At 46.0% G+C, this 26,978-nt stretch overlaps 2 protein-coding genes across 2 annotated transcripts; one reads left to right on the top strand and one right to left on the bottom strand.

Annotated features, from left to right (window-relative positions):
* Positions 1-13,845: 13,845 nt before the first annotated feature.
* On the bottom strand, positions 13,846-14,783 carry LOC307166858 (olfactory receptor 52B4-like; the record flags this gene model as incomplete). The annotated part of the gene is given in 2 exon segments (XM_079885588.1): positions 13,846-13,980; positions 13,983-14,783. Coding segments are annotated over 2 exon segments (936 nt in total).
* A 9,687-nt stretch (positions 14,784-24,470) lies between these two features.
* LOC307167211 (olfactory receptor 52J3-like) lies at positions 24,471-25,409 on the top strand (the record flags this gene model as incomplete). The annotated part of the gene is made up of 1 exon (XM_079886201.1): positions 24,471-25,409. The coding sequence occupies one exon, from the start codon at positions 24,471-24,473 to the stop codon at positions 25,407-25,409; it is 939 nt and encodes a 312-aa protein (XP_079742327.1).
* Positions 25,410-26,978: the final 1,569 nt, after the last annotated feature.

Here is a 26,978-nt window from a genome sequence, read left to right as displayed (position 1 = left end):
GAGCCGAGCTTTTGCTTTCACTTCCGAACTCTACAGGAAAAGACTGCCTTTGAGAACGAGAAGAGGACTCTCCTTGTGTTGGTGTGACGGCGCGATCAGCAGTGGCCGCGAGCATTGCAGCTCACAACTGCTGTTTTCACAGCACTATTGTTCTGTGTCTGTGTGTGTGTCGGTTCGGTGGGCGTTTCCCTGTGTGTTCATTCACACTGCGGCTACCCCTGGGTGCCTCAGCACTGAGAGAGTTATTTTTCTATTTTTTTGTTTTCACTAAAAGAGCAACACAAGCGTGACCCTGCGTCTTTTTCAAGATGTCATTCCGCTTGTGCGTTTCTGGATGCCGTCGTTCCCTGGCGCCAGCAGATGGCCACAGTAGTTGCCTCTCGTGTTTGGGCATTCAACACGCTGAGGCAGCTTTTGTGGATAGTTCATGTTCCCATTGCGAGAATATGACTATCTCAGCGCTTAGATCGAGACTCGCTTACCTCAAGGGAGGTGCAGTCCCCTCACCTATGCCCCGATCTAGTGTTTATTCTGCCCCGCAGAATAGACCCACTTCAGTGCATGACCAGGGTGATCTGAGGATTACCGTGAGGGCTTCCCCGTCGAGTCAACCTCCGCGGGCCCCTCACGCCTCACAAGCGCTGCTGCCATTGGAGTCCCTTAGCGAACGTCTTGGTCCTTCTCCAGAACGACCAACCGTTTCCTTTAGGGCTCCTCCTGACGACCAGATGTCGATCGCAGCATCGGAGGAGGAGCTTCAGTCCTCTGGAGATGACAACTCGGCTGCGTTACCCCCCTCGGGGCGTGTAGCATTGGGCAGCCGAGAAGGTTGGGCTTGCGTGGAACCCTCCACCACGTGCTGGTTCTCAGTGCGCCGCCCCGGTAAGTTTCTTTCCGGAGGTGCATGAGGAGCTTTCTAGGACGTGGAAGGCACCGTATAGTGCCCGAAGCCGTTTTAGTGGCTCCTCCCCCCTCGCCACCCTCGACGGCAGGGCAGCTAAGAGGTATGTGGATATCCCCCCAGTGGAGCGGGCCGTCGCGATGCAACTGTGTCCGGCGTCCGCCTCCTCTTGGCGGGGTAATCCACGCCTCCCGTCCAAGGCCTGTAAGTTTTCGTCCGGTCTAACGGCGAAGGCTTACAAGGCCTGTGGACAGGCTGCTTCCGCCCTCCATGCCATGGTGCTCTTACAGGTCCACCAGGCCCAGGCGCTCATGGACATGAATGAGGGTGGTTCTGACCCAGAGCTCCTCCGCCGCGCTGCCCCACCCCGGGTACGTCTGTGGTGCCGTTGGTCCCGCTTGCTCGGTCTCTGGGAGCCTGGTTAACGCTTCCCAGCCCGTCTCGCTGGCTCATCCGTACCATCAGACTCGGCTATGCGATTCAGTTCGCCCGGCGTCCCCCTGCTTTCAAGGGCATTCTGTTCACCCGTGTTCTGGCGGACAATGCCCCTGTGCTCAGGGCAGAGATCGCAGTCCTACTGGCGAAGGATGCGATCGAGCCGGTCCCTCCAGCCGATATGAAGACCGGCTTCTACAGCCCGTACTTCATTGTACCCAAGAAAGGTGGTGGGTTACGACCAATCTTGGACCTGCGCGTCCAAGAGCAAACTCACCCCCGGGCAGAGGATCTCTTTTCTCGGTATGGAGTTGGACTCGATCAACATGACAGCGTGCCTCACCAAGGCCCGTGTCCAGTCAGTGTTGGACTGCGTGAGCATGCTCAGACGCAGAACAGCAGCACCACTGAAACTTTTTCAGAGGCTCCTGGGGCATATGGCATCTGCAGTCGCGGTTACGCCGCTCGAATTGCTTCATATGAGGTCGCTCCAACACTGGCTCCACGATCGAGTCCCGAGATGGGCGTGGCAGAGCGGCTCGTGCCGGGTCCAAGTGACTCCGCACTGTCGCCAAACTCTCAGCTTGTGGTCGGACCCTTCGTTCCTGAGGGCAAGTGTTCCCCTGGAACAAGTGTCCAGGCACTCTGTGGTCTCCACGGATGCCTCTGCCACCAGCTGGGGGGCCACGTACAACGGGCATGCAGCTTCAGGTCTGTGGACGGGGCCTCAACTGCATTGGCACATCAACTGCCTTGAGTTGTTAGCAGTACGTCTTGCGCTGAGCCGCTTCAAAACGCTGCTACTAGGCAAGCATGTACTGGTCCGTACGGACAGCACTGCAACCGTTGCGTACATCAACCGCCAAGGTGGTCTACGCTCCCGCCGCATGTCAACTCGCCCGCCATCTCCTCCTCTGGAGTCAGAAGCATCTGAGGTCGCTTCATGCCGTTTACATTCCGGGCCTGCTCAACCGTGCAGCCGACGAGCTTTCACGGCACCAGGTGCTACCGGGAGAATGGCGACTCCATCCCCAGGTGGTCCAGCTGATTTTCAGGTGCTTCGGGACCGCACAGGTAGATCTGTTTGCCGCCCCGGACACGTCTCACTGCCAGTTGTTCTATTCCCTGACCGAGGGGACCCTCGGCACGGATGCTCTGGCACACAGCTGGCCCCGGGGCCTACGCAAGTATGCGTTTCCCCCAGTGAGCCTTCTTGCACAGACCTTGTGCAAAGTCAGGGAGGACGAGGAGCAGGTCTTGCTAGTTGCGCCGTATTGGCCCAACCGGACCTGGACCGAACTAGTGCTCCTTGCGACAGCCCCTCCCTGGCCCATCCCTCTGAGAGAGGACCTGCGTCCAGACCTCTGGAAACTCCATGTCTGGTCCCTGGACGGGACGCGGAGGTTCTAGGTGACCTACCCCCTGTGGTAGTTGACACCATCACTTCCGCTAGAGCCCCCTCTATGAGGCGCCTCTATGCGTTGAAGTGGAACCTGTTCGTTGTCTAACCCCCGATCTTGCTTGATCAGAGCCGTGCTTTCCTTCCTGCAAGAAGGGCTGGAGCGAAGGCTGTCTCCCTCCACCCTTAAAGTGTATGTTGCCGCTATTGCCGCACATCACGATGCTGTTGATGGTAAGTCTTTGGGAAGGCATGACCTGACCGTCAGGTTCCTGAGGGGAGCGAGGAGACTGAATCCTCCTCGCCCACTCTCTATACCCTCTTGGGATTTGTCTCTGGTCCTTTCGGCACTTCAGAGACCACCCTTTGAGCCTCTGCAATCAGCTGAGTTAAAAATCCTGTCCTGTAAGACAGTACTCCTGGTTGCATTGGCCTCTATCAAGAGGGTAGGGGACCTGCATGCATTTTCGGTCGACGAATCGTGCCTAGAGTTCGGCCCGGATAACTCTCACGTGATCCTGAGACCCCGGCCCGGATACGTGCCCAAGGTTCCTACCACTCCCTTCCGGGACCAGGTAGTGAACCTGCAAGCGCTGTCTTCGGAGGAGGCAGACCCAGCCCTGGCTTTTCTCTGTCCCGTTCGCGCTCTGCGTCTGTACGTGGACAGAACGCAAAGCCTCAGGACCTCAGATCAGCTCTTCGTCTGTTACGGAGGCCAGCAGAAGGGAAAGGCTGTCTCCAAGCAGAGGATGGCCCACTGGATAGTGGATGCCATCGCCTTGGCTTACTTGGCCCGCTCTAGTGTCGGCTTGCTGCGCCACTCCCTTCCTAGGAATGGATACGTGCGCTTTTTGCTCCAGTCGAGTTCCCCAATTGGCAAACCCTGTGAGTTCCTCCGCACCCCTTCGGCAGTCGGACGTTGCGGAGCGTCCGACGCCAGGCCTAGTGCTCGTATGCTTGTGTAACTTGTGCTAGGCTGGGTTCCATATGTGGTGATCCCTGCGGCGATCCCATATGTGTATTCTTCCACGACCAGCTCCCTGCGGTGAGCCCGTGTCTTTCCCTTGGCAGAGTCTGCTCTGCCGTCACTGTCGGTGTAGTCTCCCCCTTCGGGTGGAGCCACCCCAGTGACATTCCATATGTTGCACTGCCCCTTCGGCCAGTCCATATGTGTATTCTCCACATGTTACCTCCCTTCGGGCAGGATGTGGTTCCTCAGCGTCCTTTCCCCTGGAAAGGTACGCTTTCCCAGTGTTATCCAAGAGTTCCACTGTGTGGGGTATAATGGAACAGCAGTTGAACTCCCTCTACGCAGGTATTCCGCCCCAGCAGTTGGGGGTCTGAGAGTCTTGCATAGGGCGTTGGATGTGGCAGCAACTGTGGCGTTTTCCATGGGATCCCAATTACGTCGTCACGTCGACGTTACGTCGAACGTGAGCGACTGAAAGGGAACGTCTCGGTTACTAATGTAACCCTCGTTCCCTGAAGGAGGGAACGGGAGATGTAACGTCCCGTTGCCACCGTTGCTGACCATCGCTGCATGGCCGTCACAAATCTTGGCTCCTCAGCGAAAAACAATGTGTGCGTGCGCCCGCTTCCTGTTTATACCCGCGGTGCGGGGCGGGGGCGCGTGACGCGATTCACGCACGCCAATGTTCATTGGCTCGTTCTGTAGACACTCGAAGTTGATAGGGCTCCCTGAAGTGATCCCAATTACGTCGTCACGTCAACGTTACGTCTCCCATTCCCTCCTTCAGGGAACCAGGGTTCCCTTTCGTGGTCACTCCGAGTTACGTCGGATGACGACGATTGGGGTTTTGCTTAGAAAGCCTCTCACCTGCGAGTATATAAAACGAGCCAATGGCAATGAAATGCCATGGGTCTGCGGAATTTGCATAGCGTATCTCCGCCCACCGCAGGGGGTATATAAGGAAGTACGCTGCAACATGCAGATATGTTTTCGCTTCGGAGCCAAGTTCAGTACTTCACTCCACAAGCCTTTTGAGTGTCATCTCAAATCTCTTCGAGACGAGCGGCTCTTCAGTGTGTTGGTGTGACGGCGCTTTCCAGCGAGATCGCATTTCCTGCTGCTGATTTGTGCAGTAATCTGCCGACAGTGAGTGTGTTTCTCCCTGGGCGCTTCAGCACTCTGCTGAGCTTTTCCACTCTCTAAAAGAGCTGCACGCGGCACGTCTTTTTCAAGACGGTTCGCCCGTGTATTTTCTGGATGTGTGTGCGTGAGTCATCTGCCTAACGGTCGCGAGCGCTGTTTTGCGTGTTGGGCTTAATCACGCTCGGCAGCGCTCGTTGATGAGTCATGTTTTCATTGCGGGAACATGACCATCGCGATGTTTATAGATCAAGACTCAATGATCTCCATGTGAGTAGAGTCCCCTCTGCCACACCCCAATTTATCTCTTCCTCGAGAAGGGATACTTTGGCTGGTGGCCAGGGTGATCTGAGGGTTTGGTGTGGCACAACAACCGACGAGTCAGTTCCTCGGGCCACACCCCCCTCCACATCGCAGACCATGCACTCACAGCATCACAAGGCGGGCTTGATTCCTCTGGAAATGAAGTTTCGACTGCGTTGCCTCCCACGGGAGTGCCATCGTTGCCGGGACCGATCCAGAGCTGTCAGCCATGCTTTCCCGGGCAGCTGAAAGCATCGGCTGGAGTGGCCCCGCCCTCCCCCCGAGCGCTGTAAGCTTCTCCCGGACGTGCATCAGGACGCCTGCGCTGCGCGAGACTCCACGTGACTTTCGTGGCCCGCGGGTGTCCTCCGCCTTCGCTGCTTTCGATCGCACGGCGATCATGGTCTGCATGTTCCCTGTCACTATCGTGACACGGTCATGCAGTGCTGTGTGTCGCCTGCGCCTTCGATGCAGTGCTGTCCCGGGAGTTCTGTCGAACCGGCCGCAGTGGAACGCTAGTCCTTCCCTGGCCAACCCTGGCAGAACGCGGAAATTCTAACCATGCCCCTATGCTGGGACGCTATGCCTCCCATGCCCGGCCTGGTTTGTTCCACCACGCACCTCGCTCAGGCGACATCAGCACCTGCGTGATCCTGGGTCAGGTGATGTCCACTAGTGTGGTCCAGACATGGGCTTAGCCAGGTTGATGTGGGGGTGTCTGAGAGTTCATTTTCTAAGCTCCCCCATGTCCCGGGCTGGGCTCTTTGGCGGTGTGGCTTCGACCACCTGAAGTAGACTCGGGTCCTGCACCGATGGTCATCCATCCGTGTGGTCTCCTTAGTCTGCTTCCCGCCAAGGCCCCCTCCATGCGGTTGCTCCCCTCGGGTCTTCACCGGCCCTGAGCAGGAGCAAGTCGCAGGAGGGCGGCGCTGCCCGTCTCCGCCCCTTAGACTGCCACGCCAGCCTAAGCAGCACTCTTGAGACGGGCAGCCTAGTCGGCGGTGTGGTTGAGGATTGCGCCCAACAGTCTTAGATCACTCTATAAGCAGGCGCAGGACCTTCTGCACCGACGGTCATTTGTCCGTGCGGTCTCCTTAGCCTGCTTCCCGCCGACACCGCCCCTCTGCGTTCCTCCCCTCGAGCCTTCACTGGCCCACAGCAGAGGAGGTCGCAGGAGGGTGGCACCGCCTGTCTCCGCCCCTTAGCGGCTAAACGCCATGCTAAGCAGCACTTCTGAGACGGGCAGCTTGGGGTTAGGGCTCAGTTCTTCTCAGGAACTGGTAGCAGGGCCACTCCTTTCCCCGGTGGAGGGCCGGGGGAAATTCTTGTTTCAAGAACAGATGTCCCTTCCTCCAAGCCCCAAGAGGCTGTGGATGACAGCACGCGCCGCCCACGGGCCACGCTCCTCTCATCCCCCTCTGTCGCCAGACCTCTGCCAGAGCACGCCCCCGTGGGACGCGCGCCCTCCCCTGGCCTCCTCTGGCAGGACGCGGTTAATGACCGTGCCCCCGCACAGGGCCGCTATGCCACCCTCGCCGGTGACGGTCATTCCGCCTCGCTGCCCCACCGACGGTGCGTCTGTGGTTCGTATGACCCTCTGGTGCACTTTCTGGAGGCCTGGCTAGAGCTTCCCAGACTGTCCCGCTGGGTCGCGAGAACCATCAGATTCGGCTACGCGATTCAGTTCGCGATATCTCCTCCCCGCTTCAGGGGAGTCCGCTTCACTATGGTCGGTGGCAATGCCCCTGTCATGAGAGCGGAGGTCGCCACCCTACTGGCGAAGGGTGCGATCGAGATTGTCCCTCCAGCCGAGATGAAGTCTGGCTTCTACAGCCCTTACTTCATTGTGCCCAAGAAGTCCGGTGGGTTACGGCCAATCCTCGACCTGCGCGTCTTGAACCGCTCCCTTCACAGGCTGCCGTTCAAGATGCTAACGGCCAAACACATCCTCCAGTGTGTGCGGCCGCAGGATTGGTTTGCAGCGATTGACCTGAAGGACGCCTACTTTCATGTCTTCATTTTACCTCGACACAGACTGTTTCTTCGGTTTGCTTTCGAGGGGAGGGCATACCAGTATGCGGTTCTCCCTTTCGGGCTAGCCCTGTCTCCTCGCGTCTTTACGAAGGTCGTCGAGGCAGCCCTTGTTCCCCTCCGGGAACACGGGGTTCGCATCCTGAACTATCTCGACGACTGGCTGATCCTAGCTCACTCTCGAGACCAGGTTTGCGAACACAGGGACCTAGTGCTCCAGCACCTAGCTCGTCTGGGCCTTCGGGTCAACTGGGAGAAGAGCAAACTCTGCCCCGTGCAGAGGATCTCTTTTCTCGGTATGGAGATCGACTCGGTCGCCATGTGCGCGCAGCTTACGAGCGCGCGCGCAGTCACTGCTGACTTGTCTTCGTCAGTTCGAGGGCAAGAGTGCGGTTCCACTGAAATTATTTCAGAGGCTCCTGGGGCATATGGCATCCGCAGCCGCAGTAACGCCGCTGGGATTGCTTCATATGAGACCGCTTCAGCTTTGGCTTCGCGATCGAGTCCCGAGGTGGGCATGGCAACACGGCACGCTCCGAGTCCCAGTGACTCCAGTCTGCCGTCAGACCTTCTCCCCGTGGACGAACCTCAATTTTCTACGGGCCGGAGTGCCCTTAGAACGAGTTTCCCGGCATGTTGTTGTATCAACAGATGCCTCCACCACGGGCTGGGGCGCCATGTGCAATGGACATGCTGCCGCGGGCTCCTGGACAGGACCCCAGCGCCTTTGGCATGTCAATTGCCTCGAGTTGCTGGCTGTACGTCTCGCCCTGCACCGCTTCCATGCACTGCTCAAGGGTCAACACGTACTTGTCCGATCAGACAATACCGCAACAGTAGCGTACATCAACCATCAGGGTGGTCTACGCTCCCGCCGTATGTCGCAACTCGCTCACCACCTCCTCATATGGGGTCAGAAGCATCTGAGGTCGCTTCGAGCCATTTATATCCCGGGACACCTGAACCAGGCGGCCGACGAGCTGTCTCGAGTTCGGCCTCTCGCTGGAGAATGGCGACTCCATCCCCAGACGGTCCAGCTGATTTGGGATCAGTTCGGGGACGCACAGGTAGATCTGTTTGCCTCCCACGACTCGTCCCATTGCGACCTGTTTTATTCCTTGACCGAGGGCACGCTCGGCACGGATGCACTGGCGCACAGCTGGCCGCGGGGCCTACGCAAGTATGCGTTTCCCCCAGTGAGCCTTCTTGCGCAGACCTTGCGCAAGATCAGGGAGGACGAGGAGCAGGTCATTTTGGTTGCCCCATATTGGCACAACCGGACCTGGTTCTCCGAACTAGTACTCCTCGCGACAGCACCTCCCTGGCCAATTCCTCTGAGGAAGGACCTCCTTTCTCAGGGACGGGGCACCCTTTGGCACCCTCGTCCCGATCTTTGGAACCTCCACGTGTGGCTCCTGGACGGGACGAGGCAGGTTTGAGTACCCTACCACCAGTGGTGGTGGCTACTATCACTTCCGCTAGAGCATCGTCCACGAGACATGCCTATGCGTTGAAGTGGAACCTCTTCGTCAACTGGTGTTCTTCTTAACATCAAGAACCCACGAAATGCCCGATCAGTGTCGTCCTTTCCTTCCTGCAAGAGGGGTTGGAGCGAAGGCTGTCTCCCTCCACCCTGAAAGTGTATGTTGCCGCTATTGCCGCACATCACGATGCAGTTGATGGTAAATCTCTGGGAAGGCATGACCTGATCATCAGGTTCCTGAGGGGAGTGAGGAGACTGAATCCTCCTCGTCCTCCCCTCGTACCCTCTTGGGACCTCTCAGTGGTTTTAACTGCCCTGCAGAGTGCTCCGTTTGAGCCTTTGCAATCAGTAGAGCTTAAGTTCCTGTCTATGAAGACAGCGCTCCTGGTTGCATTGGCCTCCATCAAGAGGGTAGGGGACCTACAGGCATTTTCGGTTGACGAAGCGTGCCTGGAATTCGGGAAGGCTAACTCTCACGTGATCCTGAGACCCCGGCCTGGATATGTGCCCAAGGTTCCTACCACTCCCTTTCGAGATCAGGTAGTGAACCTGCAAGCGCTGCCCTTGGAGGAGGCAGACCCAGCCTTGGCACTGCTCTGTCCAGTACGCGCCCTCCGTGCTTACGTGACAGAACGCAGTGTTTCAGGACCTCAGACCAGCTCTCTGTCTGTTATGGTTGGAAGCTGAAGGGAAGGGCTCTCTCAAAGCAAAGGTTATCTCACTGGATAGTGGATACCATTGCTTTGGAATACCAGCAGCAAGGTCGTCAATGCCCCCTTGGTGTGAAAGCCCACTCCACTCGTAGTGGGCTTCCTCTTGGGCTCTAGCGCATGGCGCCTCGCTACAGACATTTGTAGAGCTGCAGGCTGGGCGACACCCAACACATTCGCGAGATTCTATAATCTCCGAGTAGAGCCAGTTTCTTTCCACGTACCCGCTTTAACCAGCCGGTACTAGATTCTGCTCAGGTGTCTTCGCTTGCTCGCCATTCCTCTCCACGGACGGGATACGTGCGATCATCTTCTCAGGTGAGTCTGATAAGCTCTGAGTTTCCTCCAGCACTGGTTACGTCAACGCCTGAGTTATGCCAATCTGCCATAACACAGCTTTTGCGCTTGACTAGGTGCCTCCATGTGCATGGTCCCCCCTCTGGGTGACCCCCACATGTGTATTCCATTGTAAGTCTCTTTGAGCGTGTGTCTTTCCCTTGGCAAGCCACCTTGCCACCCCTGGGGTTGAAATATTCCACCTGCGGCTGGACACCTCAGTGATACCCCATATGCATCCCTCTGGGTCATATGTGTCTCTCAAGTCCCCCCCTTAATGGTTGGGCGTAATTGCATATTTCTCCTGAGATATGCTTCCCAGTGTACCTTGGTATTCCTGTGTTAAGTAGGACTCCTTCGTCCATGCTAGTCTCACAACAGGGAGCTCAGACTTACGCAGGGCACTGGATGACAGCCGAGGTGGCGTGATTAGACTGGAACCCCAATCGTCGTCATCCGACGTAACTCGGAGTGACCACGAAAGGGAACGTCTCGGTTACGGATGTAACCCTCGTTCCCTGAGTAGGGAACGGAGACGTTACGTCTTCCTGCCACTTCCGCTGTATCGCTGAAAAACGCCTGAGTTCAGTCTCGGCTCCTCAGCGAAGACATATCTGCATGTTGCAGCGTACTTCCTTATATACCCCCTGCGGTGGGCGGAGATACGCTATGCAAATTCCGCAGACCCATGGCATTTCATTGCCATTGGCTCGTTTTATATACTCGAAGGTGAGAGGCTTTCTAAGCAAAATCCCAATCGTCGTCATCCGACGTAAAGTCTCCGTTCCCTACTCAGGGAACGAGGGTTACATCCGTAACCGAGACGTTACATTAGTAACCGAGACGTTTTGACTGTATCAGGCTGTGAGAAATCCAAGCCAATATCATCAATGATGACCATATTTTCAATAACATCCAACGAGTCTTTCTGTCAACATTAGGTTGAATCCTCAAGAAAAATTAAATATACATGAAGCAACTGTATCGGGTACCATTTCACAGAAATTCAGAGAGAGTGAAACATCTGCGCAATGTGCAGTATGTGGAGGTATGTATTGTTCATCTTACTATGGTGTGGTATTGTGCACTGCTCATAATGTTCTGGCACAAAAAATACTGTGCAATAGATATTGAATAGCATCCTATTGTCTTTTACTGTGTTTCAGAGAGTCTTGCAAATGGATGCTGCAGAAATTCAACATGAATTTATATATGTGGATGAGGCTGGATTTAACCTTGCGAAAACAAGAGGGAGAAATGTAATTGGACACAGGGCAATCACCAATGTGCCAGGGCAGCGAGGGGGTAACATCACCCTTTGCGCTGCTATTACACAAAATGGGGTCCTCCACCACCATGCAAATCTGGGACCCTATAATGCAAATCTAATACTTTCATTTCTTGACAGATTGCACGAGATTGTCACAGCATTAAACCAAGTGGACCAGATGCAGTACATTGTCGTTTGGGACAATGTCTCATTCCATCGGGCTGCTCTGGTCCAGAATTGGTTCCATGAGCACCCTGAATTTGAAGTCTTATACCTTCCCCCATACTCCCCCTTCCTGAATCCAATAGAAGAGTTTTTTTTCAGCATGGCGGTGGAAGGTATACGACCTGCGGCCCTATGACCATTTGCCCCTCATTCAGGCCATGGAGCAGGCCTGTGATCATATCGAAGCAGCTTCTGTGCAGGGGTGGATTCGTCACACGAGGTAATTCTTCCAACGGTGCCTTGCCAATGAAGACATAGCCTGTGATGTGGATGAAATCTTATGGCCTGATCCAGCCAGACGGAGAGATGATTAGTTACAGTATTCTTGTTGCTTTTACAGTAGTTTTTCTTCAGAGTCAAAGTGTATGTACTTCATGCAGTAATTTTATTTGTCTACAGATTTTGTTTCATTGATTTCATTGTTGGTTGATTACTGTAACTGATTATGGTAAGAAATACTGTAAGTATTGAAATAAATACTTGAAATATTCAGTCTGCAGCATCAGTGTTGTGCAGTGCTTGGTAAGTTTATAGTAGGCCTATTTGTGTACATTCTCCTATCTCAAACTAATCATGAAGAATGTTGTGGGTTTGTCACTATTTTTTTTTTTTTTTCATCTAAATTATCCCTTACATAAGAATGTCTGGCCAAAAATCTAGCACATGCTATTTCCTAAAATTAGTTTTTTACAAATGTGTTTTTTATTTATCACAGCAGTGTGAAACTGGCTGCAATAGTGTCTGATCATTGAGGACTGTGTTGGTTAAATGAAAACTAATAGCATTTTCACAAATATGTGTTTTGACTGAAGTGTGTATGTTTTGACTGAAGTGTGTCATTTTGCAAACAATCTAGGAATTATGCAAATTGAGTGTGGTGTTTGGATAATTGTGATTTATATTTTGAAAAAAAGAACCCGGTTTTCAAAATTGCGTGTAAACAATTGAAAAAAACTGTAAAAGTACTAAATTGAAAGAAGATCAAACTGTTGTGTTTCTGTGATTAAACCAAATGTTCTCATTACATATTACCATAATCTTGTGTTTGAAACAATGATCATCTGGACTGAAATGTGTATAACTGTAATGAAAGTGTGGGATCAGGTTTTGAAAGAATGACTAGCTGTGTTACAAGTGTGATCAGTTTGTATTTTTGTATTAAGAGTTTTGAAAATGTACACCTTACTTGTGAAAATAGTACCAAAGCGAATAAAAAAAACTGTAAAAAGTAAACAAACTGCTGTTACTACTGAAATGGCTTATAAAGCAAGTGTGTGTGTGTGTGTGTGTGTGTGCGTGTGTGTGTGCGTGTGTGTGTGTGTGTGTGTGTGCTTGTTTATATGATTCATGAGGACACAAATTTGTATGGGTATTACACTGGTGTTACAATGTAAACGTGGTTTATGAGAACATTTCTTGAGTCCTTGCATTAAGGCGAGACACGGCAGGCAAAAACATCGTTTTTTTTTTACTGGTCAATTTTGAGATTTTTGGATATTTGTCTTCAATAACATGTGTTCTTTCAGACTTGTGTTGAAAAAAAGTCCGAAATACACATTTAGGTCTTTATTTTATTACACTTTGCCTGTTTGCGTCTGTAGATTTCTCATAAATTCAACAAAAGTTTGCGTTCTTAATCAACATGCTGCTCCGCGATCTCTGCCGGCACCCTTTCATCAGAAGCACCGTTAGGAAGCTCTCTCTCTTGTGTACAATCCTGTCGGATCCAAATATGGTCATTTCCTTTTTATCAGCAACCAATCGCGAAAGTAAAAGGGCTGAATGCGCAATCTCATTGGCTGATGAAAAATCTTTAAAGCCCGTTTTCTCAAAATGACTTTTCTCTCATACTCTAAGTTCGAAATCTCCACTTCAGTAGCACCTATATACACCAAACCTTCCAGTCTTGTACCTAGTTATATTATGAAGACATTTACAGAGGGATTTGTAAATAAATTATTCCTAGCCTGATTTATATAACATTTTATTCCAAAAAACACGGCGAAAATCATTTTTTTAAGGCTATTGACAGTATTTTCTGATTTACAGGATAACAAAAGTAGATATCCATAAATCCCTCTGTAATTTTTTTTCCATCTAATATGTGAACACAATGAAAAAATAATTTTTAACCTGGCTTTATCCAATACTCAGATTTCGTTTTTTAAAATATATGCAAATTAGTGCATATTTGATTAGATATTGCCTAATTTGCATATTTAAACATCAAATTACAGAAAACTTGTAATACATTTTTTTCTCATCTAAATGTTGGTAATCAACTGGAAAAGTTTCATGATGATATCTGCTAGTTAAAATTTTTACCCTATTCACCTGTAGTGTCTCGCCTTAAAATGGCTTTACAAACATGCTAAACAATGTTTTATTAAAAATGTAAAAATGCCAAAGGTTTTATATGATGGGTAATGTAGGGTAAGTGTAGGGGGGTAGAATATACTGTTTGTACAGTACAAAAACCATTATACCTATGGAGAGAGAAAGATTTGACAGAAAGACAGATTAATATGTCACATTAATGCATATACAACTGAAAAGTTAATTAAGTTTTGTACAAATGATATTTAGTATGACACCTTTCTAAAAAATATATATATTCCAGTATTCTCTCTAGTGTTATTTGTTCAAGAAGCAAAAACTTTTTGCTTGAAAAATCTGATACCTTTGACCCTGATTTCTTTAGTTCTCAGGCCATATATAACAGGATTCATCGTCGGTGGCAATATCATAGCAGCAACCGCAATGAATTTTCTTAAGTGAGGAGAGATATCCTGTATGAGATTATCGTGAAAAGACCCAAACACTCAAACAAGATAAAGACAATTAGATGTGTACCACAAGTCTGAAGAGCTTTACTCCTCGTGTCAGAGCTTTTGTTGTGGAAGCAGGCTATGAGGATCCTTAGATATGTGTACAAAATCAGACCCACTGTTACCACCTGACAGACAGCTGTCAACAACAGACCATAAACGTTATTAATGGTCGTGTCTGCACAGACCATCTGAAGCAGGGAGGGATTGTCACAGTACGGATGGGTAAGATAAGACCTACAGCGAGGCAAACGCAGGAGAAGAATGAAAAGCACGGCTATCAGTGTCAAATTAGAGAGCCAAACCAATGAGATGATCTTCATGATGTGAACGTTGCTCATAATGGTAGTGTATCTCATTGGCTGGCAGATAGCAACATATCTGTCATATGCCATGGCAGTCAAGATGAAGACCACAGATACGGCATACACATGAATAAAGAAAGCCTGAGTGATACAAATGGAGAACGACATGGTCCTGGTGTCAAAGAGGAGCTCCCTCATGATGTGAGGGAACAGGCAAGTGGAGCCGATGAGGTCATTAATAGGCAAATTTAACAGGAGAATGTACATTGGTTCATGAAGAGCCTTATTGGTAATGATAGTGAACAGGAGGAAGGAGTTGCAGAACAATATGATTATATAATTCAGAGCGGCAAGGACAAACGCAACAATGGCCTTCTCAGGAGACAGATCGAAGCCCTGAAGAGACAGATCAGATGATACATTGTAGACATTGACGGCTGAAGACATGATATCATTCTAAACAAAGTAGAAAAGAGCAAATATAGCAAATATATTACAGCACGACCTATATGGAGTATACTGTATGGATAAATGCGTAATATTCAAAATACTTACAACAGATTCTGTACATTTAGAAATGCTTTGCTCTTCTACATTAAAGACAGTGACAATTATGAGCTGTCAATAACATGGCAGTTGCTAACTGTCTGACTGATTGACCAAGCAGTCATGCAGCAACCTGACCTTTTATACTGTCTTAAAGTTATCTATCAGTGTGGATTATAAACCTGAGGGGAAAACCCCACTAGGATGATGTCATTGTCAAGATGTTATATGGATATGTTCCCTGGAGCACAAGTTTTATCAGCTGACAGTATCAGTATTAACAATGAACATTTGTGCAGTTTTATTACCAACACAGAATATTATAAACTTATTTTTTATTATTAAAAAAAGGTTAATTAACCCTTTAAGCCCTGAATTTTTAGAGTTGTTTTTTTCTGACATACACAAAAGTAAAGACACATAACTCCAAAAACATAGAAAGGAGAGTCAAAAGGTAGGTATTGTTTGATAGAAAACTTTTTACATTTTTAGAAAAAAATATCTTTACATTTGGACAAATCTTTTTTTAATTAAAATTTCACATATCTTTCTTATTTGACATGCAATAACTGCAATAGGTACAGTAAACTAAAAAGGTAGGAGGACATCTCTTTTTTGGTGAAGTTCCCCAACAGGTGAACTGCATCTGGATCAAATGTTGTGGTGATAGCATAAAACAATCAAAATTTACAGCATTTGGAACCAATGTAGCCTTTTTGCTTAGCCTTTGACACCCCCTAATGGGCATTTTTAAATTTGTTCTACCTCCGTGAGGAATATATCGTTATCGACGCAATGGATTATGTCGATTTGGGACTCATTTCAATCGGGAGCATCCACTATAAGTAATTAAATGCCATTTTCTACAATCTGTGCAAGTTATGAGCGAAAAGCTACATATTTGTTCTTAGTTAGTGCCTGTGCACCTGTGGAATTGTATTAGTCATAACTCCGAGAGGAGTATCGATTTCACTTTATTTTGATGGTCCCTTAACACACTCTGTTGACTATAAGTAAAATTGCACCTACATGTCAACTAACTCTCATTAGAGTGTTAATAGAGTATTAGTAGACTGGTAGGGGTAGGGTTAGGGTTAGACCCCCCCCCCCCCCCCAGAAAGAAGGGCTATCAGGGATGCACTCTCAACAGCAGCTTTCAAGGGGTAAGACGGATCAGAGGACCGTCTTTATCGCCAAGACTACGGGAAAGAGGACCCAATGGTGCCAGACCTCTGAGGGTAGTCCCATCTAGGGTGACCACCTGCTAATAAGCCCAAGGGGGGACAAGGGGTATGTTTCTGAGGGACAATGTGGGACACTGCCTGGCGCGGAGGTGCCCCCACCCCACGGGCAGACTCACTGATAGTGGTTTACCCATTTCTAGCACATACCACCTTACATGGTATATTAATAATGCCCTATTCCCCTAAACATGTGTAATTGCTGATGTATGCTCATGAATAGGCCAACCAATGTGTATTTTTTTCTAAATAAAGATTCATAATATTTTGAACATTCAATGAATTGACAGATTCACTTCCACTTACGATTTACTATTTAATTAAATTTATTTTTCATTACAATTTATTCACTTTAAATAAATTGTAATATCAAATTATAGGATTAACAGGAATTGTAGTTGCAACACCACAGGAACAGTAAAAAAAAAAAAAAAAAAAAAAAAACCTATTAAAAAAAAAAAAATTACGATTGACATCGTATTCCCCTCCATGTCCCAAAAGAGCCCTCTCAGTATCCCCCTCAACACCTTTCAGCCACAAATATTAATTTTCCCAGTTCTCAGACTCAGTCTCTTTCTCCATTTTTCGAATTGGAAAGCGCGCATCTAAAAGTTCCTTCCCAGTGTGTCTGGTATGCACGTGCGTGCGCTGTCATGGTAACAACGAAAAAGTTGACAACAGTCAGCAGTTCAACTGAGGGGTGGGTGTGGCAACAATAGCGTGCTGAACTGTCAAGTAATGTTCGTTTGGCTGCCTGAGGCTCGAGGATATATAGCGACCAACTTTTTTTTTGAGCAAGCACAGATTATGCGTGACACGGTCTCAATTTGCGGGACGCATGAATTGGGCTTCAAACGCTGTGCGCGCACGCGCTACGCGGGACGGGTGGTCACCCTAGTCCCATCTGAGAGGAAGTGGTCAACACCTCAGTATACAGTGCCCATTTCCTCTTAGTGCCCTCAGGGGGCTGTTCTGCCAACCCTGCCACCTCGCGTGCTTCAGGGTGCAGGGGTCTACTGTGAGCCCATATCTCAGTGTCCGCCCGGAAATGTAGCAGCACTGAGATGCTTGCCCTCTACGAGGAGGGTCTCAGAGCTACCAGTTCTGTTGTTCCCTGCCGGTGCTCCGCTTCAGGGCACCGAAGTGGTTGCTCAAAAAACACCAGAGGCCTGTCTCGAGAAACTGGTTCCCTTAGTATATTTTCTGGCAGCGTGGAAGCTACTGCCAAATATATATTGATGGGTCCTGTGCACAGTCGAAAAGGGTTTCACTATTCAGTTTGGGTCTCGACCCCCCAGATTTATGGGGGTCCTACACAGAGTGGTGGGCCCCGAGCAGGCTCTGGTTATGGTACAGGAGGTAAAAATTTTACTGGGGAAAGGGGCCATAAAACATTTACCTCCCCCCGACAGAGAAAATGGTTTCTACAGCTGGTATTTTATCGTTCCAAAGAAAGATGGAGGGTTGCACCCCATTTTGGATCTGTATAATCTGGATCAGTCAGTAATGCAGCTCAAGTTCAAAATGTTAACGCTGAGACAGATTGTACCACAGATCAGATCCGAGGACTGATTTGTTACAATAGATCTCAAATACGCATACTTTCACGTATCCATCCTTCCACAACACAGGAAGTTCCTGAGGTTTGCTTTCAGGGGCGAAGCATACCAATATCGGGTTCTTCCATTCGGCCTAGCTTTATCACCCCTCACTTTCACCAAATGCGTGGATGCAGCACTGGCACCAATGCGTCTTCAGGGCATCCGCATTCTGAACTACATCGATGATTGGTTGATTTTAGCTCAGTCGCATCAGCTAGCGGTTCGTCATTGAGATGTCCCTCTCGCTCACATGAAAAGGTTGGGGTTGAGGTTAAACGTCAAAAAGAGTGTGCTTTCTCCAGCACAGAGGACCACTTTTCTAGGCGTAATATGGGATTTGAGTATGTCTCAAGTACGTCTCTCTCCAGCGCGCATTGAGTCAATCCTGTCAGTGGTGAACCGACTAAAGCTAGGCCAGTCACTCACTGTCAAACTGTTTCAGAGACTATTGGGTCTGATTGCAGCAGCGTCCAACGTGATACCTTTTGGCCTGTTGTACATGAGACCCCTACAGTGGTGGCTCAAGACCAGTGGGTTTTCCCCGAAGGGGCAATCATTTTTACATGATCAAAGTCACCCGGCGCTGATTACATGCCTTGGTTATTTGGAAGAAACCCTGGTTCCTATATCCCAAGGTCCCGTGCTGGGAGCTCTTTGTCATCCTTTTTTAAATAGCAAATGCATTTGCCCCCATTTTTGCGCCAATGGGCGTTCTGGTCTGAAAACGAGGTGTGTTCAGGCGCATTGTTGGCGTGTTACTCTTTTGAGGCAACTGAAATAGACTGCGCCATTGACTAACAGAAACCTGGTCTAAAGTCAATAGCGCAATATTTATTTATTTTTTATTTAAAGAGCGCGTTAGTAATATGCATCTATAGGTGGGCCCACAACGCGCGTACACTTTGTCCCGTAGATCCGTTTCCTCGCTAGATAAGTGTTCAGTTTTTAAGCTTGCAAATTCAGCCATGTAAATTGCAAATCCGTCATGGCTTGAGCACAACTGGCTTTTAAAGGGAATAGGAGATGAGACTCTGATTGGTTTATTGCACGTTACACCCAAAACTCACCTATTACTCATTAAGAGAATAAGGACAAAACTTTTAGACCATGCGCCGGGAGCGCAGACCATTTTTCCCATTCTTAAACTACCAAAAGTGAATTCGGACATGCTTTAAGTGCGCTTGTGCTGTGCGCTTTAGCCCAAGCACATAGATCGTTAAAATAGGGCCTATGGTCTGTGAAGGAGACATCATCATTACTGGCACATCAACTGTCTGGAAATGATGGCTGTCTTTCTTTCTCTCCAGAATTTCCTCCCAGACCTCAGGGGCCACCATGTGCGTACGCTCAGACAACACATCGGTGGTCGCCTACATAAATCACCGGGGGGGTTTGCACTCACGTCCACTCTGTAAACTGGCGCACCAAATCCTCCTGTGGTCCTAGGGTAAGTTGTTCTCACTCAGTGCAGCTAAAATGGAGGCTCCACCCCGGCAGAGATGTATAAAGTACTAGAGACCCAGACTCTACAGTAAAAGTACTGGGCTGCGTTCTCCGAAACTACCTTAACGCTACGTTGTTCTTAAGTTGTACCTTAAGAAGTACCTTATCGTTAATACGTGGTTTCCGAAACCTTCTTAGTTAAGTATACCTTCTGTAAGTCATACGTTCGTAAGGTTGGTCTGGAGCGCTCTTAGCTATACCTTATCGCTGCTGATGGTTCATACCGCTAGTGGCCACCACTATGCAAAAAGCTTTTTTACATCGCAGTTTAATTACACATAGACAATTTTATATGAACATTTAATATAAAATCTGATTTAGTATTAAAATTACATTTTTACTTTACTTTAAAATTTTACACATAAAATACTTAAGTTGTTATAGCCTACACCCAGTGTATGGAAGTGTTTTCATTAATAAAGTTTCCATACACTAATGGTTGTTAGCTTTTTAATTACTATCCTAAGGCACATCAGCTGGCGAACCATTTGACAGAAAAGGCTTAGGAGTCTATATAAAGAAAGATGAGTTTACACAAACTTTATAGCTATGGCAGTGAGACAGCGAGTACTTGTTTTAAATCAAAGACGGCGCCGTCCGCGGAGCCAGTTAGTGTATGTCAACTACATGGCTGGTGGATAATCAGCATACGTTGTGGAGAACATTAACACTTATGGCCGTGAGGGTTTGGGATTGCACACTTGCTAATTTATAAACACATACTCATATTTATTTCTGCATGTACATATTTCAATGAGCCCCGATAAATGCAGTTTGTACTATTTCTAAAACGCTTCTTTATAAAGAACATTGTTTTCTCAATACTTTACCTATACCGCTGTGAAGGAAAGAGCGCACAATCGATCATCGAGGCATCGATATCAACCTATTCAGCGCCTCCACCATGGACAGCGCCTGCTAAGGTCGAACTTAAGAAGGTTTACCTTAAGCAACATCCTAAGGTATAGTTCGGAGAACACATGTAGGAAAGGTATACCTGTAGTTAAGGTGTACCTTTTGAGTCTTCGTAGCGCTAAGAGACAACGTTATCGGAGAAAGCAGCCCTGTACAGTAAAAGTACAAGTGCTCTATCAAAAAAGTGACTTGAGTAGAAGTTGAAGTATTCTTTAAGCACAACACTTAAGTAGAAGTACTAAAGTATTCAACATTTTTTATACTTAAGTATTGCAAGTAGTTTATTTAAAAATGTACTACTCAAGTACTGAAAGTAAAAGTACAAGTATTGTGTTATGAAGTTATTAAAGAAAACAGTCAAAAGTTTGAATATCATATTGTTTATATTATTTCAAATGTTTAGGACACTCACAATTAATTTGGCTGAAGCAGCAGTACAAGGACAGGAATGTACAAGAACACCTTAAAATACTGATCTTAAATATGTCCCTTCCCCCTTTAAAGCATCCCTCTCTTCTCTTCCCTGCTTGTGCCTTTTTTCTCCACAGCTTATTGGGTATTTAGCAGCATGTAACAGCGATCTCTGGAAGCTTTGTTTATGTCAGGGAGTTCCTGGAATGGCTCTTCTTCATGTGTTCCATATATGGACTAAAAGTGCATAGGGCGCCCTCAGGCTGCCAGTATGGACTGAAAACCCAGTACATCAGAGTATCCAGCGGCACTCATAATGATTACATCGGCCCATTTTGGTTATAATTTCAATAAATATTATTCCTCTCTATAGAAATCTGAAGTAAACCTATGAAATCTATCAATATTTGTCAAAATCTGCACATTTTTGAGATAAAAGCCCTGAGGGACGTTGTTTGGTCAAGTGCTGTCATGACGACAGCACAGGAGTTTTTTCTGAATGGGAGTGGCTGACGCTCATAATTCATATTAAAGGTATCAACTATTTTTTCTATTACATAACTCCTGACACAAATTAAGACATAACTGTCCCTATAAGTTTCTCAGAATAAAATAGTGCTCAAATACTGAAACTTGAGTCTTATATCATTTTAATGATGTATAGTTTGTCAAGGTAATAACATTACTTCTAATAGTAACTTTAAACTATTTAAACAAAGAACGATTCAGTGCGTCGGCGTCCTCATGACGGCTAACAGTTACGCACTTCATTCTATATGAATTGTCTTTCACTCCGACAAATCAAAACATGGACTCTGGTCTCCTTCCTCACCCTCACCGCCACGATCACTCGAATTTGAAGGTGGTGTTTCTGGTTCTTCCGTCTCGAAACAAATTAACAAAGCTCAAGTGTTCTCAATGGAGGCAGCAGAGCGAAAGGCAGAACGGGAGCACGCGCTTCTTGATCGCTTGATTCGCTGGGCCAGCTTCATCAAACCTGGTGACAGAGCCATCTACCGCTCTGGCAGTGATAATGTGGGTTTGGAATGATTCGTAACATTTTTATAATTGTAACGAGTAACGATGCAGCACATAAAAAATGTATTGGAATAAAAGTATTAAACTCATCGAAAATATGTTCTGAAGTAAAAGTGGAAGTAGGAGAAAAAAATAATACTCTAGTAAAGTACAGATACAGCCTTTTAGTACTTAAGTACAGTAGTGAAGTAGTTCTACTTCGTTACTATATATCTCTGCACCCCGGTAACCACCTGTTAGTTGACAGGTATGGAGGGTGTTCGGCAAGGCTCAAGTGGATCTGTTTGCATCTCGAGAAACGTCTCACTGTCCACTCTGGTTCTCCCTCACGCATCCAGCTCCTCTCGGACTGGATGCTATGGCCCAGACAAGGCCGAGGCCACGTCTGCACGCTTTTCCCCCGATCGCTCTGCTCCCGGGATTTCTGGAGAGAGTTCGCCGGGACAAGGTCCATCTCACCTTGATCGCCCCACCGGACGGCCAGGCAGAGTGTGGTTCTCAGATTGTGTGTCTCTCCTCGACGGCTCTCCTTGGGAGATTCCGGTCAGGACGGACCTTCTGTCCTAGACAGGGGGCTCAATACTTCACCTCTGCCCCGAACTATAGAAGCTGTGGGTTTGGCCTCTGAGGGGCTTCCAGCTCATAGATTCTGGTCTCTCAACTGAGGTTGTTGAGACCATCCTTCACTCTAGAGCTCCCTCCACAAGGAAACTGTACGCCTTGAAGTAGAGAGTTTTCACTACCTGGTGCAGTGGTCGTCAGCTGGACCCAGTTAACTCCCCTGTTGGTACAGTGTTGCAGTTCACTGCAGGGTTATCTCTGTCCATTTGGACCCTTTGGTAACACATTTCCTCCGTGGCACTTTGAGGCTAAGGCCTGCAATATGCTCTAGGGTAATGGCATGGGATCTGGCCATGGTGGTCCAAGGTCTATCCCTGGCTCCCTTTGAGCCTATTGAAGAGGTTCCAGTTAGCTATCACTTAAAAGGTAAGTGCTTGAACTTTGCACCCGGCATGGTAAAGGCGTTCCTTCACCCTAGGCCAGGTTACATTCCAAAGGTCCCCAATAATGTGGCCACATCTATTGTATTGCAGGCCTTCTGTCCTCCGCCATTTCAGGATTCAAACCAGGAAAGAAATAATCTGCTATTTCTGGTTCAGGCATTAGATGCCTATGTCCTCAGAGCTGCCCTGTGGTGTAAATCTGATCAACTGTTCATCTGTTTTGGGCCTCCTAACAAGGGGTCCCCAGAATCTACACAGAAGATGAGCACGTGGATACTTATCTCTCTTGCTTATGAGTCGCCGGACTACCTTCCCCTTTGGTAGTCCGAGCCCACTCTACTAGAAGTATGGCTGCCCCTAAGGCTCTATTGTCAGGAGTTTCACTACAAGATGTTTGTGAAGAAATGTGCTGGTCCTCACCGCACATATTTGTGAGGTCTTTACTACCTAGACACCAAGGGCTCAGGTGCTCTTGTCTTAGTGCTTTCTTCATGATTTCACACTAGACAGACAATTACCATTATGGCGGCGTGGGTATAGATGTTCCCACAGCATTAATCGTCGCAGTGCTAGTATTCTTGAAAGGGAACACCTCAATTACGACTGTAACCTTGGTTCCCTGATGAGGGAACGAGACACTGCGTCGCCCTGCCATATCTCCTGCGTGCCAGTCAACGACTTGCTTCAGCCTATTAGAAGCTACCGTTACACTGTTTGGGCATGCTTTATAGTTTCCTGGTTCATGATGTCACCCACCTCTGACGTCTCGTCACACCATTGGACTGATTTCACACGTGCTTCTTGACGCAATCACACAGAGCGTTCCCAATCGACGCAGCATCTCGTTCCCTCTTCAGGGAACCAAGGTTACAGTCGTAACTGATATACATGAAATCTGAAATTTGTTAGAGTGTTCTTATAGTTATTATTTTGGAATAAGTGTAAAAATGCTTAAAACACTAACTTTCTTAGATTTATAGGCCTGATTTTAATAAAGAAGAATATTTATCGCATTCATGTAAAAATACAAAATAGATTTTTTTTTGTTGTTGATAGTATAAGCATTGTTTATTTATTTTACAGAAAATGAGAGTAACTGGAACATGAATTTAAATTGGATTAAAAACATTTTAAAAACACTGAGGACTTTGCTTCCTTATTTATTAAACTACTGTACAATTAATTATATGTGAAAATAATGCACCTAGCAACGCCATAATCAAGAAATTAATAAATAAAAGTATATATTTCTAAATATTACAATTATTTTATGTTTTAAAATGATGCATTTGAAAATATTTAAGACATTATTTGTATGCATACACTAGGCTATCTGCACTATATCTTAATGGGCAGCAGAGGGCAATATGCTCAAATGATTCAGGACAAACTGCAACTCAGATCACTTTGCTTCATGACTGTGAAATTGTAATCTGTAGAGCAGGCTATGTCACTTAGTTTGGATGTAATGTGTGCATGCTAAATAACATCACCTATTCCCATAGTAAACCTACAGTGAACAGAGCACAAGTATAAATCAGATGGCAATGGATGACATCAACAAAGAGCTTTTCATCAGCTCTGAAGCATGATAAAATGCCTCCTTTATTTTGACTTTATTTATTTGGTTTGGTAATTTAATGCACTGTTGTTAGAAATCTACAGCTGCCTTTTTCCAGGGTATATGTAGGTGCAAGAAAGCTAAATGAAAAAATGACAGCTTGAGTTCAGACAGCAACATAGCTTCAAAGGTGTGCTGAGATTAGGATTAAACATTTTAATTATTGTTTTTTTAAATAAAAAACTATAATATATTCAACCTTTTTAACACTGGTTTAATATTTTTAAACAGGGTGTCAATAGGCAACATTCACTATGTATCTAAATGGATCTATGTTTCCACTTGTCTTGACTTTGCACTCTTTGGAACTCCCTCAGATGAGCATTTATCCTGCATTCATGCTTGGAATGACAACATACTTGTTTATCTTACTCTGCAATCTAACAATTGTTGTCACCATTTGCTTGAACAGGAATCTTCATAAACCAATGTACATACTGTTGCTTAACATGCCTATCAATGATGCTATGGGTGCTACAAGCCTTTTTCCTCAGCTGCTGTATAGTATATGGTCTCAGGACAGATCAATATCCTACTCTGCATGTTTGCTTCAAGGCTTTATTGTACACTTATATGGTGGGGCATCATATGTTATTCTTACTGCTATGGCCTATGACAGGTATATCGCTATCTGCTACCCGTTGAGATATGGAGCCATTTTGACAACCAATAACTTGGTGAAAATCATAACTGGGATGTGGCTTTTTAATTTTAGTGCCATAATTGTACTCTTCTCTCTTCTTCTGCCTCATCAGGTTTGCCAGACATACATGGCAGATCTTGTCTGTTATAATCCATCTATAATGAAACTCATGTGTGAAGATACAATAGTTAACAATATCTATGGATTGTTTATCATGGTTTTATACCACGTCCTTTCACTTTCTGTTGTGGCATTTACATACATTCATATACTAATCAGTTGTGTTACTAATAAGCAGTCTGATACAAAGATGAAGGCACTTCAGACATGTGGTACTCATTTGGTCGTCTTCCTTTTCTTAGAGTTTAACACTCTTTTTCCTCTTCTTGCACATCGATCTGAGAGTGTTCCAGCTCACCTGCGCAGGGTGTTTTCTATATCAGTTTTAGTGTTTCCTCCCCTTGTGAATCCACTCATTTATGGTTTTAAAACTAAAGAGATCAGACAGAAAATTCTCACCTGTTTTAAGAGGAAGATAATCAGTGTCTGAACTATTATTCATATTTGTATTTTATTTTTTTATTTTTAATACTGTCTTCCTTTTTCAGAGATGTGAGTTGTTTTCAATCACCTATATGTGTTTATTCATTTATAGGCAGCTGTCAAATATGCAACATTATTTCAAATCTCACAAAAATAAATAGTTCAGTCATGAAACTCTATTTGCATTCTGATTGGTTCAGCCAATCGATTTCATGTATTCATTACCATTTCCCTTTGTAACCATAGTCGCATTCAAAGGATGCTGTGCTATGCACAGTCTACCTCTAGAAACAGCATGTTTCCATTAATTTTATGTTATGATCAAAGCAGAAGCAATTCAGCAGTGTAGTAGATCTAGTCCGGCAAGACAAAACCTATGTACATTCCATTTACATTAATACAATGTTTTACAAACTATCCTAAGAGTTCTCATGACTGAAATATCACTTTTTCATGGGCATTAACTATTAAAATGTTACTACTTTAATAATTAATTTGCTGACATGCTACAATATCTGTCTTGTATATTATGCTATGCAGTTTGTTTTATATGTCATGGAGAATCTATCTTGCTGTTGAAAAAAAAAAAATGGTTTATTTTTTTCCAGGCTGTAAGAGTAATTATATGTTAGAATAAAAGGGTGGCATATTTTATAGAAATATATTCAAGAAAACTTCCAAGTTCTAATAAGATTTAAATAATTTACCATAAATTAAAAATGTCTGTTTATAATAATTTAAACAAAACCGTTTAGATTGTTTATACTGGTTTTATGTTTATAAACATAGGCTTGTGTAAAAATGATGTGTAAAACATTTTTGACATATTATTATTATTATTATTATTATTATTATATTAGACTTTCTTCCTTTTTACAGATGTGTTATTGTTTTCAGTCACTAAACATTCATTTTTATTCATTTATTTATAGTCAGTAGCCAGTTTGACAACAAAAGTAGTCATCAAATTCCTTTCTCTATAATGCTTTTTTAAATGTACTTACAGACTTTTTCAAATAAATAAAAAATAAAATTTTATGAATAAAGTATATATCTTGTCATACAACAAAAATTATCAATAAAATGATATAGGTCTAGATTTCTGGGGAGAATTAAATTTTATGTTTTTTTACATGTAAAAATATGCATTTCCTTTTTATTTGAAATATATTATATTTCTTTTTTTATATACATTTGAAAAGGAAAGTAATTTCCAAGGCAGAACAATTTATTGTGTTTGATGAAAACAGACAAGTATTTGTTCACAAGCATAATAACAATGTTTGACATAAACAAATATCAATATATTTCTGCATAATATCCATATATTTTTTGATACAAATGCAGCCCACTTCTGCATAAATATGACCCAAAACATCATCATATGTTCACAAAAATCCTAAAAGTAGACAAAGAGCGCCCAATCAAACAAATGATACAAAAATATATACTTTATCAATTATTTATTGAGAAAATTATCCTGTATTAAATATCTGTGTGGCATATTTTTAGATGTGAACTCTTGCTTTTTTCAGTATCTGACGTGACCCTCTTGTGCAGCAATAACGGCATCATT

The sequence above is a fragment of the Squalius cephalus genome (assembly GCF_949319135.1).
Source record: "Squalius cephalus genome assembly, chromosome: 11".
Classification (NCBI taxonomy): domain Eukaryota; kingdom Metazoa; phylum Chordata; class Actinopteri; order Cypriniformes; family Leuciscidae; genus Squalius; species Squalius cephalus.
This window is presented reverse-complemented; position numbering and strand designations above follow the sequence as displayed.